At 39.5% G+C, this 13,424-nt stretch overlaps 1 protein-coding gene across 10 annotated transcripts in view; it reads left to right on the plus strand.

The window, feature by feature from the left end:
- LOC130700192 (band 7 protein AGAP004871-like) overlaps positions 1 to 12,908 on the plus strand; it is a 41,622-nt gene extending 28,714 nt beyond the window's left edge. For 4 of the 10 annotated variants that reach the window (XM_057522218.2, XM_057522213.1, XM_057522220.1 and 1 more), the window contains 6 exons: positions 5,510 to 5,610; positions 7,047 to 7,202; positions 9,417 to 9,514; positions 11,296 to 11,457; positions 11,540 to 11,705; positions 11,780 to 12,908. In XM_057522218.2, coding sequence (XP_057378201.1) covers positions 5,510 to 5,610; positions 7,047 to 7,202; positions 9,417 to 9,514; positions 11,296 to 11,457; positions 11,540 to 11,705; positions 11,780 to 11,908 — 812 coding nt within the window. In that variant the 3' untranslated portion in view covers positions 11,909 to 12,908. Of the gene's footprint in view, positions 1 to 4,966; positions 5,209 to 5,509; positions 5,611 to 7,046; positions 7,203 to 8,185; positions 8,284 to 9,416; positions 9,515 to 11,295; positions 11,458 to 11,539; positions 11,706 to 11,779 lie in introns of those variants that run through there. The other 6 variants (XM_057522215.1, XM_057522221.1, XM_059496694.1 and 3 more) reach the window with 4 other exon arrangements.
- Positions 12,909 to 13,424: the final 516 nt, after the last annotated feature.

Below are 13,424 nucleotides of genomic sequence, written 5' to 3' on the forward strand. Positions count from 1 at the left end.
CTTTTGTTTGAAAACATTTGACGCGTTTCGAATTGACAAGAGGCGACGAGAGTCTGGCGTCTTCTGTTTTGTGCGGGGAATTTGCCTCATTGAATATTCAAACAAAAAGCAAAATCTAATTCGATCAGGGGTTCGGGGGGTATGGCAAAGTTTTGGCTTGCGGATCACTTCGATAGTTCGATGGCCGTGTTCATTGGCTAGATTTGAAATGCGAAGGGGCCAACGGGTTTCATTGTTAACTCGGTTGACCGTAAGACTCTTACGGACAGCGTCTGTGTACCGAAAATGGAGGGGAGAGGAGGTTCAATTTAGCCGCGCCTTTGTTGCATTCGCAATCCGTTTTGGGCCACTTGTGTGTCTCTCTTTGAGTTCCCTTCACGTCACGTTCTCGAGTGATTGACGCGTGCCGTTGCTCTTTGTTTCTGGCTCCCCGTCTCTCCTTCGCCGAGTTGAGACTTTAATTGGGTTGCATCCGGAAGCCGGATTCGCGCACGCAACTTTTCAAAGGCAACACGGACAAGTTTTACACACAATGCATTTTGACTGGCATTTTTTTTTTTTTCTTTTTCTTTTCTTTCTCTCTCTCTCTCTCTCTCCTTTGGCCTTTCATTTCCATCCGTCGTATCTCATCATCCATCACTTCGCCCAAAGGCAAAAGCTTTTGTATTTTCCCACATTTTTTTTTTTTTTTTAGAGAGAGCGAATTCAAACACCAATTAAAATCCGTGCGTCTCAAAAGCCTCTTGTAATCAATTGAAGTAGAAGTTCCCTCACCCAACTTTCTTTTCGATTTAAAACTTTGATTGCTTTTTGTGTGTGTCTGTGTGTGTGTGTGTGTGTGTGTGTTTGGCGAAATGGAGCTTTGCTTTTTATCGTCGTTAACGTGGAGAGGAAATGTTTTGTTTTTAAAAGAGGAATTGAACACGCCGCAGGAACGTTTGTAATTCGCCAAACAAACATTTTGAATATTCCGCCCCCCAAAAGTAAAGAAAGAACGATGTAATTAAGCTTTTAAATCGCAAGGAGATGTAAGCCGAATGTGTACGCCGATTTACGGGACATGATGCAGCATGACAATGTTGCATTGCTCGTAGGGGGAAAAAAAAAAAAGAAAAGAAAAACTCGTAACCGAGAACTGTGTTATTGATGATGGCCGGATTTGGACGTTACACAGCCGTCTCTTCCTCTTGTCTTTGTATATTTTGCAGTCCGGATCTAAATCATTTGTTTCTCGCACTCTCATCTAGATTCTTTTCTTCTTTTTTCTTTTTTTTTTTTTTTTTGTGTGTGTTTTCTCTTCCTGTTTTTATTTGTCTGTTTCCTGGACGGCGCATGTTTTTACACAAATAGGAAGAATGGCATACGGCCACCACCCGCTAATGTGAACTTGCCCTTGCTCCCCATGTTGTTGTGTCTTCTTGTTTACTCGCTTTCGGGGTCGCTACAGAAACAAAAGGCCGCAAACTATCATCCGTCATCCGCACGCTCGTGCATCGTTGTTGGCATCACAGAAATTCGCTGAGCCATTCATCATCCGGCGGCGGGGGGGGGGGGGAGGAGGGGGGGAGGATTGGCGCAGTATCTCATCTCGAGGATCTCTTTCTTTCTTTCTTGGATTTCGCTTCGAAGCGTTTGCAATATTCTCTGCGGTTTACATTTCGCATGAAACCCGCCTGCCAAAAAAACTTCTCCATGTTAAGTAGTTTCCGGTCTGGCGTTTAGTTTTCATCCCGCCGATGATTAGGAGGCAGGAAACTGTGAACCACTCGGAAGACCGTAGCGAAAACTAAAGAAGCGTCCGATGTGTTTTTGTTTCTACTTCCAATGTTACACCACCACGTAAAAGACCATCTGCGTGATTTGTACGGTCGAGTGATGTGCGGTCGTTTCAATCATCCTGCCATCCGCGCATTTTGTCGTCGTCCATTAGCAATCAAACAAACGTCGTGGTTTGTTATGGACTGCCCCGTCTGACGAATAGTTTTTTTTGTTGTTTTTTTTTTTTTTTTAAAGCAAAAGAAGAAGGAAACAAACAAAAGAGCTTTAACTTGTTTGCAAAACGACAAACGCTGATGTTACAGCGATTTCATCAACGCTGATAGCACTCCCACCCATTTACCACATCATATTTTCTTTCCTTGAGAGCGTTGTGGAATCGATCATCTCCTACGGATATATCCGCCACTTGCGACGAGCCGGAATTGATTTTTTTTTTTGTTGTTGTTGTTGTTGTCTTCTTTTGCCCGTCTGTTCAACGTGCATCCGTACCACATCCATCAAAGATTTTTATGTTTCCTTTAAGCCTGTCGCTCTTTTTTTTTTTTTTTATTTAGTAGACTATAGTTGGACCTGATGATACGTTGGCAAACGGGTGAGAGAAGAAGAAAAAAAAAAAATAATGGATAGAAAAGTAAACATTGAATAGTTTTCGAAAGCTTGAGGCCGGAATACGTTGGCGAAGGGGGGGGGGGGACTTAGATGGATCAAGCATATAAAAGAAACACCCGGAAAGGAACGTGATGGCATTTAATAACGATAGTATATATATGTATTTATTTCTGACTTGACTCGAAACATCTTCCGGTCGGCAGAGCCAAATAAAACTCATCTGCATTTCATGAGATCCGTTGGCAAAGGCTCTTACGATTTCTAGCATTTGAAGTTTACACACATTTTTTTTTTTTAAAGGGGGAAAGGGCTGACGTAACAATCATCAATGGTCACCGTGTCTACTGGTTTAAAGGTCTCCCCTCCTTTTTCCCAAGCCGATCATTACGGGGTGGGACGGAGGCGGCGGCCATATCGAATGACTTTTAAGACTGGAAGCGCTTCCGCTAGGCAATCAGTGCTGTACGCGAAGAATAGATCACTCTGTATAGCCTTCTCTCTTTTATTTAATTTATTTTTTCTTCTTCTTCTTCTTCTTCTTCTTCTTTTGGTTTGTTGGATTGGGGAAACAAAAGAGGAAAAGAAACTGGGCCATGTCAATTTTAGCGCATTGTATGCGGCTGACTTGAGATGATGATGCTGACGTGTGAACTTTTCTTCTTTATCGTTGAGACATGTGTCTATATATGATGGCTATAATCATTATAGACGTGGCCGGAAAGGATAGAACGATGACGGCAGAAGATTGGCCTCACTATTCATTTCACGTCCGCCCATTTGATCACATCTTTTTTTTTTTTTTTTTTTTTTTTTTTCTTTCTTTCTTTCTTTTTTTTTCTTCTTTTTCTTTCTCTTTTTCCTACAGATGAATGATTTTTTTGTGTGTGTGTGTGTGTGTGTGTGTGTGTGTGTGTGTGTGTGTGTGTGTGTGTGTGTGTGTGTGTGTGTGTGTGTGTGTGTGTGTGTGTGTGTGTGTGTGTGTGTGTGTGTGTGTGTGTGTGACAAAGTCAACCTAAAAGAAGGCCAATTTCATATATATATATATATAAAAAAAAAAAAGAGGAGAGGTTTAACGTCTTCCGGATGAAGGTACGAGAGCACAATGGTGGCACACACAAAAGCGATTTGATTAGAGTATAACACGAGGGACAATTGAAAGCGAACGAAGCCGTTTTTTATCTTCCTCTATTTCTTTAAGTCAAGTTGTCACTCTTTGCTGGGCGCCCCTATTCTTTTATACATACTCTATAGTCTGCGCTAACCGGCACCCCCTACCCTTTATCCTCCCCTTCATCCTTTATAAATATGTAATTTATTTATGTATTTTTATTTTGCCTCTTTTTTTTTTTTTTCTCTCTATACATATCCTTTGCTACGTTCCTTTAGCTGCCATGATGAACTATACATTCAGAGCTGAGGTCGTTCCGCCCGCGCTGAAATAATGCAATCAAGCGAATAGCGCGCGTGCGTGCATTACACAAAAGGAACGCACTATAGAGTGGTCGGGATTTTCTTTTTTCTTTTTTTTTCCTCGCGTTTCTTCACTTATTTTGTGTGCGTGTGCGTATGTATACACAACTACACGTTTATGTAGTTAGCCCTTACGTGTATAAGATGCGTACAGCCGCTAGGGAGATGATGAGTTTGATGTGAATATGTAAGAAAGAAAAGAGCTTTTATGTAATAAGATTATAAAAAAAATAAAAAAAATAGGGAAAAGGAAACAGAGTGGGTCCGTTCCTCCTCGGGGGAAGAACCCGCAACATCAGCATCTCGTCGCTGATTGGTTGGGCCAAACGGAGTTTGCGATTTTTTATTTTTTATTTTTTTTTATTATTTGTTTTATTTCTTTATTTCATATTTTTGTGTGGGTTGTGCTTTCGCGCTTTTTTACCTTTCTTTTGAAGGCCTTTTTTTTTTTTTTTATCCGCTGCCGTTCGGGTTGATTACAGTCACCCTCATGAATCATGGAAGGCAAGCGAACGGCGTCTGTCCTTTTCGGCTGGTTCTCATAAATAAAATCTCTGTCAAGAAGCAAATTGTGAGTTGCGCTTGACAACGGCGCTAAGCGAAAGGGCAAACATAGAAACTTTAGATAGCGTTGGAAATCGGCGTGCAACATGGCACGTAGACCAACACAAAATGCAATTGGTAAAAAGCAGCAAAAAATGTGACTATTGTGTTGACAAGGCCGACAATCAAACGAAAGTTTTGATCGAATTCTTCAAACTCTCGGCAGATGATTGTCTTGATGGCGTTTCGTTTTCTTTTCTTTTCTTTCTTTTTTTTTTTAAATTCCCGATGTCCCGTAGATTTCGACTGGGAATGGATGCGTAACACGTCCCACGCTTTAGTGTACTATACTATAGGCGCGTCGGGCTTAACAGAAGCAAATGTTGCTTTGCAAGATGAACACAAAGAGGGAGAGAAGAAAAAAAAAAAGAAAAGGCGGAGAGAGAGTGCGTCGGGCACTGACAAAAGACGCCGCGAGGTGTCACAAATCGGAGATGGACGCAGCTCGTGAGCCCGCAGTTGGAGGGCAGACGGGAGCGAATAGAGTAGCGCTAGGGAAGGCGTGTCGATGGTCGCTAGCTCACAGTCGGGACATGTTCGCCTTGGAGTTGGCATCAGCGCCCATCAACTCGTCCTTTTCGGATCGTTTTGGCGGTGGCGGCGGCGGCAGCGGAGATGAGCCGGCCTCATCCATACCGCCCGAATTCAGGAGCAAGTACAGCACCTCCTTTGCTGATTACCCACAGCCTTTGTCCGACCCAGTCAGGACGAGGATCTGGGGCCCTCCTGTTGTTCGTGGCTCGGCAGGCAAGGCATTCAACAATTTGATTGATTAAGAATAACAAACCTTATTGAGAATGGGTCATTGTCGCCTTGTTTCTCTTTCCAATTGTTGTTATTGTTTTGATTTTCTCTGCTGCAAACTGCCTCCGACAGGTATCGCCTCCATCCCAATAAGAGCGATTGGCTTTGCTGCGGTTCGATTTTTGTTTCCTCATTAACGCGTAGCAATAAGACAAAATAAAGTAGTTTGGCATTCAAACGAAAAGGTAGATTGCCGATATCAAGTCATTCGTAATCTTATTTCTTTCATTTTCCTTTATAACAGCAGACCCTGGCGGCCCTGGCATCTGTGCATTCATCCTGACACTCTTCTCTTTCCTGCTAATTTTGGCCACTTTCCCGCTCTCGCTATGCTTCTCTGTCAAGGTAAGTCACCCCCCCCCCCCCTTTTTTTTTTTTTTCCTCAATTTGAGTGTCTTAGAGGGGGGGGGGAACCATTTCAATCAATCGGCTTAAATGGCGAATGGTTTCTTTATTTTTATTTATTTGTTAATTTATCTATTTTTTTTTTTTTCGATTTTCATTTCGCTTTTTAATTTATCGACGTTTCCTGTTTGGCACCGGTTCCCTAATACGGTTAAGTGCGTCATCATGCGCGATGTTTCGACACTGCGTTCCTCAATCCGTTTACAAACGCTTTCGTGATTATTAATGAACATATGCATCGTTAGTTTCTCCGGACAACTTCACTCATCTGAGAAAGGTTGAAACGGAACTTAACAAACTTTGAGATAGAAAGAAAGTTATCAAAAACTTTTCGCTATCCTCCCTGCCCTTAAAAAAAAAAAAATTAAATTTTCTAACTTTAATTCTCTGTTGAAGTGAGTTTCATTTTTACCCAATGCCTCCCTTTAAAAAAAAACAAAAAAACAAAAAAACAAAAACAAAAGGGAATATCAGTAAAATGTCCAACCGGAATAACGCAGTCAAAATGAAGATGCATTCATCCGCAGTGCAGACAAAAACACTTGAGGAATATTCAGGAGCTTTCTCTTCCTTTTTTCGTTGTTGTTGTTGTTGTTGTTGTTGTTCCCTACTCCTGTCACGTATTCTCCTGAGATAAACAGCATTATAGGAAAAGAGAAGAAGAAAAGAAGCCAGGTTTGTTGTTTAGCCGAGAGCGCATTATTAGCTCTGCTCTCAGTGCCTCTTCAGGCAATAAAGAGAATGGGCATGGGCGGTAGTAGCGGGAGGGGGGGGGGCCCAAGAGTCCCGAAGAGACAAACCGGCTACCTTCACTCGTGTGGCGTTTTGTTTCGTAACAACACGAAGAGCTCGATAGAGAATGGGAGACTATGGTATTGCGTCCTGAATAGAACGATGTAAGGGCTTTGACTTGGATCTTCAAAAAGCAAGGCATCTAAAAACGAGGGAGCAGGACGTTGGCCTTAATTGGAAAGTTGATGTTGGATGCGGTCCAGCCGGGAGCAGGGGCCCTTTTCATCCTATTTAAGCAAAAAGATTAGATTGTCGACAAAAAAGGCGAACAAGGTTTTAAATAATGGCAGCGCGCACAGCAGCAGCAGCAGCAGCCAACGTATACAAATGGACGTTGTCAATAGTAGCACATTAGTTATGCAAACTAAAGGAAAATTTTTCTCTTTCCCAATCTATTTAATCCATTGCCGTACCCGATGTCGGGGATCTTTGAATTTGTTTTATACACGTTAACTGAGTTGTGTATAAATCTTGAGTCCGTTTTTTTTTTTTTGTTTCTTAGATCGAATTATTTCACAGGGCGGGGAACTGCGCATTTTTTTTTTTAATGTTGTCTCTTTAATGTTCGTTGGTTTTTTCTATAGGTGGTACAAGAATACGAACGAGCTGTCATTTTCCGCTTGGGTCGTTTGCTCAAAGGAGGCGCCCGCGGTCCCGGTATCTTCTTTATCGTGCCCTGCATCGATACTTATCGTAAAATTGATCTTCGTACCGTCTCCTTCGATGTCCCACCGCAAGAGGTAAGCACATCGTTTTTCTCTTTTATTGTTGTGTTTGTCTTGTGTGTTTGTTTTTTTGTTTTTTTTCCTCTTGTGTGTCTATTTCTTTTCGTACTTTAAATGACGCGTTACCGTTCATTGTCCCTCTCCTTCATGGCCGTCTTCTTCGGTTTCAAAAGGAAATTGTTCCGTTATTATTTTTTTTTCCCGCGTTCCGTGAATTTTTTGGCGTCGATAAACGCGGGTAAACGTCGGAACGAGGATTTATTATAGTTCGGCGGATGGAATGGAGATATTCACATTCTCGTTATTGATTTTCTACCACGTTCAACAGATCCGCGTAGAATTTTCCCGTATTTGTTTCAATAGAATTTAATCATTCTTTTCTTTTTTTCAATTGTTCAAGAAAGGGATTTTTTTTTTTCAATCATTTTTCTTTCTAAGTTCCTGTTTTACGTCGAAGATTTTCTTTTTATTTATTTCGTGGCACTCTCGTTTTCAACTGATCTTTCAGATAAAAAAAAAAGAGAGGCATGTCAGAAATGATTTCGGGGAGCGAGGTGTACCCGAAGACTTCAGTTATTAATCATCTTTAAATCATTTATTATATTGTTGGCGTTTTTGGGTTCGATTCGTTTTATCATTTCCTTTAACATCTCCTACCACTGAGAAACCTTAATTAAATTAGCGTTTGTGTTTTTGGGGGCGTTTTTTTTTTCTTTCTTTTTACTTGAGTTTTTCGATCGTTTTTATCTTCCTGTTTTCGTTTTTAAATATTAGAGAGAGACATAACATAGTGAGAGATTGCACCAAACGAAAAGGGAGTGATGACATTTCGTCATTCAACATGCAATTCTATTTTCTAATATTTTTTTTTTTTTGGCTGGAAATAATGATTTAAGAGAAAGAAAAAAAAAAGAAAGCAAAAGGAGGGGACGAAGCGGGTGGAATCAAACGAGAAATATTAGAAACTTGCACACCGCCACCTTGTGTTATCAATGCAGGTCTTGTCGCGTGACTCGGTCACGGTGAGCGTAGACGCCGTAGTCTACTACCGCGTCAAAAACCCCATCATGGCCACCAACAACGTCGAGGACTACAGGTTAGCCCCAATTAAACACCCCCCCCCCCCAAAAAAAAAAAAAAAATAAATAAAATAAAATAAAATAAAATAAAATAAAAGCTAAATTTTGCAACACCAAAACACGAATAAAAACAAATAAAAATTCAATTGCCGTGTCTTAAAAAAAAAAAAAAAAAAAAAAAAAGAAAAGCAAAACTAATACGATAAATCCTTTGTAGATAAGCCTTTGTTTGATTTAAACACACCAACATTTGTGTTTCTACCTTCCTTTTAATTGATTTAAAACAAAAATTTTCGTTCAAAAACTGGAGTAGATTCTTGCACGAGTGTGGGAAGTTTTTTTGCTTGTTGAGGATTGCATCCCGATTTGCATGGATGAATATTTAAAGCTAAAACCTGCTTATTTTTTTATTTTATTTTGTTTACTTCCTTTATGGTTTGATTCATTTTTGATTTTTTTAATTTCGTTTTTCTTTCAGAACGGTGTCGTCATTCATTAAAAAAAAAAAAAAGAAGAGCTTGGCACAATGTTCAGTTTTCCCTTTTATTGACACTAAAGCTCGGCGAGAAAAAAAAAATTAATAAACCAAGCGAAGGAGGGGGAGGGTCGGGGGGGGGGGCGCAATTAAAGTCGTACCTGAAACGGTGGAGGCCAGCGCAGTTCTTTTTGTTCGTCTTTCGTGCTAATTCTCTACAGATATGCTAATAGGCCCGTTCGTTTGAATGCTAGGTGTGTTTGGTCACTATTATGTCTCTCCAAATCGAGCCGCCATCTTTTTTTTTTTGTTTATGTTTCCTTTTCCCAGAGATGACGGTACTTAAAACAAATGATTAATTAATCTAGCTACAATGTTTTTAGCGGACCGTGGCACAATGAAAAATGATTTGTCCCATGTCGGTCTTCGATCTTCATCCATTGGTTTATTTTTAAGTTCCGTTTTTATTTTTTCTTCTACACTTCCATTTCTATACAGAATTCATTTTAAGACACTTCTCCCGCCGAAAGCATTGGCACACGTTAGTCTCGAAATCCTAATCGGTTTCATCGTTTTCTTTGCCGTCTGGTTCACAGATGATTCCGAATTATTATTAGCCTACATCCAACACATCACCACATCTATGTTTGCATGATCCTTCTTTATATTGTCCAGATCTTGTCACGTGACTCCGTGACGGTGGCCGTCGACGCGGTCGTCTATTACCGCGTGCAAAATCCAACCATAGCCGTTTCCAATGTGGAAAATTTCAGGTAAAATTCATCAAAAAAAAAAAAAAAAAAATATCAACAAACAAACAAAAAAAAAAAAACGAAAACAAAAAGCGGCTTTAACGAATGTTGGAACACAACAAAAAGCCTAAAATCACTAACCCAAGTTCATGAACCATACATCAGTTGTACCACCGATAGAACACACATTTATTATTTTTGTTACAATTTTTTTTTTTCTCCAGCTTCTATTTGTCACATATTAGAACCCCTATTTATTTTTGAAAAAACGAAACATCTGCAATTTGCGTTATATTATTATTTATTTGTTTAATTTTCTTCTTGATATGATCACCCTTTTAGTGTGTTTTGGAATGTAGCTCGTCTGCTCTTTTCACTACCCCCACTCAGTAATTGGTTTCTTTCGTATTGCCCGGTCGGAGCAGCCATTTTTTTTTTCTTTTGAATATTGGTAAACACAATTTTGAAGTTCATGAAAAAAAAAAAAACTGCATTTGGTTCCAATGGAACGTTCCTTTCCGAACACGTGATCAGCTATTTTTGGTGTATTTTTTTAATAATTTCTTTTGCCAGCCTTGGTATAAAACCATAGGCAAATTTCGAATTCTCTTTTTGGTTATTTTTCATTTCCTTTTTTTTCTTAATTTTTGAGGAAGGATGTGAATCGATGAGTTCGTTAGTGTTAAGGGCCTATTAGCACGTACAATAACAGCAACAAACATTCTCGCAGTCGTTTTAATGAGAACGTAAGCTATACAAGTATTACACCCTCCCTTCTGCTCCCCTTTCAGAGCTGGCAAACATGCAATTCAATGATATCTACTTTTGTTTTATTTCCAATTTTGAATGACGAATCCTGTCGAGCTCATTGGGTTCTTCTGTTTATATGGTCTTTGTGTTAAAGTTATTAAATGTAATCATGTTTTCTTCAAATGAGTTTTATGGATTGCGATTATTATATTTTCTAAAGCAGGACGCTCCCACGTTACCTATTTGATTTTTTGACAGTAATCACCATTTTTTTTGCGAGTGTGTTTCTTAAGTTAAACAAAGACGGAAAAGTCCCTCTTTTGTTTTGTTTACATTTTCGCTCTCCATTATTTGTTGGTTAAATGGTTTTATTTGGCGTGAGAAAGAGAAAACCTCGCATGTCCTGTTCTCATCTTTATTATTCTATACTTCAACATTCGTTACAATATTCTATCCCGTTATCCATTTATTGTTTATATTGTGTTCTGAAATTCCATTCGTTGTTGTCAGAAGTCTTAGTATGATCTGCCTAAGGTCTAAGGTGGATGACTGAGATTGATACTTCCGCTAAAATTGGACCCGCTCGCTACAATTCAAACGTTTCTTCTTTACGTAGGCCGTATGAAAGAAGCTAGATGTCAAGTATCAATGTCAGTAACATCTTTGCAAAGACATACAACTCGATCACGATTCTTAAATGAAACCATTTTGCTGTTGAATGGATTCATTTGCACATCTCGTGTGGGTCATGTCACTTGCATAGCACAAGAACACACAAACACGACATTTACACGATTTTGCCTTTCCCTCATACACGATGCATGTTTGATTAGAATCCAGAGAGTCATACGGGTACCTAATTTCTTGTAAAGCCAAACTACGTAATTTCCTGTATTCCAAAATTTTTCTGTTTATTGCGTATACCGTTGCGACTCTCTTGGCTCTTCAATTGTAAAAAAAAAACCTTTTACCTTATCCCATTATTCCTATGTCATTCCTACGATCCCCCGCTATTCTATCAGTTTGCTAACTTTCCACTTGTACACCAACAGCCATTCGACCCGTTTGCTGGCGGCCACAACGCTACGTAACGTCTTGGGTACCAAGAACTTGGCCGAAATCCTGTCGGAACGCGAGACCATCTCGCACACTATGCAGAGCTCATTGGACGAGGCCACCGACCCTTGGGGTGTTAAAGTGGAACGCGTTGAAATGTAATTTCATTAGTTTTTTATTTTTTATTTTTATTTTTTCTTAAATGTGTGGTAGTTAACGATTAATGTGCCTTTTAAACAGTAAGGACGTTCGCTTGCCAGTGCAACTGCAACGAGCCATGGCTGCCGAAGCTGAGGCTGCCCGTGAAGCTCGTGCTAAAGTAATTGCTGCTGAGGGAGAACAAAAAGCCTCTCACGCTCTTAGGGAAGCCGCTGAGATTATCTCCGAATCTCCTGGCGCCCTTCAGGTAAATACTTAATGTTTAACGTGTAAAGAAAAGCGGATTCTTCTAAACCTATTTTGGTGTGTGTGCCCATGCAGTTGCGCTACCTCCAGACGCTCAACACCATCTCGGCCGAGAAGAACTCTACCATCATCTTCCCGTTGCCAATTGACATCCTCAAACATTTCTTAAAACCCGACAAGAAGGAGAAGAAAGAAATGAGGTAACTTGCGAGAAAAAATTAACGTCAACTAGCAAAGGAAGAGTCGGTCATTCAAACAACCGTTGAATCATTGTAAACAAACTCTGACAAACTGTTTATCATTATGGTGCTTCTAATTTTACGTATATTAATTCTGCTGGTCTCATGGTCGATGGGGAACACTTCTTCACAATTGCATTTCGAAGGTTGGACGAGTATGGGGCACCTTCTTTTGCCCCCATTCGTAGCTTTTGGACAATTCAACTAAACAAAAACATGTATTGGTAGACGCACTTTTATCTTCAAAACAATATGCATCAAACTCAATCCACACAGAAGAACAGAAAAACAAAACAAGCAGCACATCAACTGTATAATTTCTACGACAAAAAGACGACGAAGGTTTCATAATCGAACGCGGCCCATTTGCATTTTTTTCCACGTCATTGTTATTCTCTACCCCTATACTCTTTCTATAAGAACCCATCTAATAAGAGTTCTTAATTCTCTAGTCAAATTCGGTTTTCCCTTCATATTAGTCATTGGCTAATAATTGCGGCTGGCACGTATCGCCAGTTCGTTCACAAAACTGCTGTTACCGTTGAAACACTTCGATCTGGTTCAGAAATTAGCACGAATTAGTTGATTTTAAATATCATCGATAATGTTTGTTTTCTAGCTCCAGCAATGTCAAATATCCTTCTTCCCTTTCTCCCTCTCTTCTCCTTCGATCTTACGGTTCTCTTTAGTGTCATTCACATTGATTGCCCGTGTTAGGTTGTTATTCTGCCGTTACCTGGCTGATTGAGTGCTGGAATGGCGAATTTCAACGGGCGAGGCTGTTTGTATTTTATTTTATTTTTTTTCTTCATTTGTTTTTTTTTGTCACATAAATATGCCCATCACTTGTTGTTAATTTTTGCCAAATCTTTTGGCAAAAAGACGTCTTGTGATAACCTCCTATCTACCTTTAATTATAACATTCTTTTTCGTCCAAAGAAATATCAATATAAAAATCAAAGATCTGAACTTGTACTGCTACACCTCAAAACGTCAAGGTAATTACCTAACTTATAGTTATAACTTAATTTAATGGAACGTCAAAATTTAATATTCGCCTAAATGTAATATGTTAATCTTATATTCGTGAACCTCGTTCAATTTCTAACCTAAATCATACATGATTTGCTATATGCAGGTTCATTTAAAGTAAAAAAAAAACTTAACACTGATATTGGCCCGAGAATTCCCCAAATTTGTTGTCAAACAATGCAAATTTAGACTTTCTTGCCATGCAATGAAACTTAACCAATTACAATCCAAATTAATTAGGTGACGATCTCGAGGCGCTACGATGACTGGTATTTATGAACTGAGAGTAACTAAACATTCTTAAACCGAATTAGGGTGGTAAGGGGTAATACCTAAATTGTTAGAACATTGTTATCAGATGGCGATGCAGGTTCTCTATGAACTACCTGAATAAACGGTTAGCTAGTGCACAAAAATTGTACTTAACGTTCGTTACCGCGCGAGAAATG

The sequence above is a fragment of the Daphnia carinata genome, chromosome 8 (genome assembly GCF_022539665.2).
Source record: "Daphnia carinata strain CSIRO-1 chromosome 8, CSIRO_AGI_Dcar_HiC_V3, whole genome shotgun sequence".
Lineage (NCBI taxonomy): Eukaryota > Metazoa > Arthropoda > Branchiopoda > Diplostraca > Daphniidae > Daphnia > Daphnia carinata.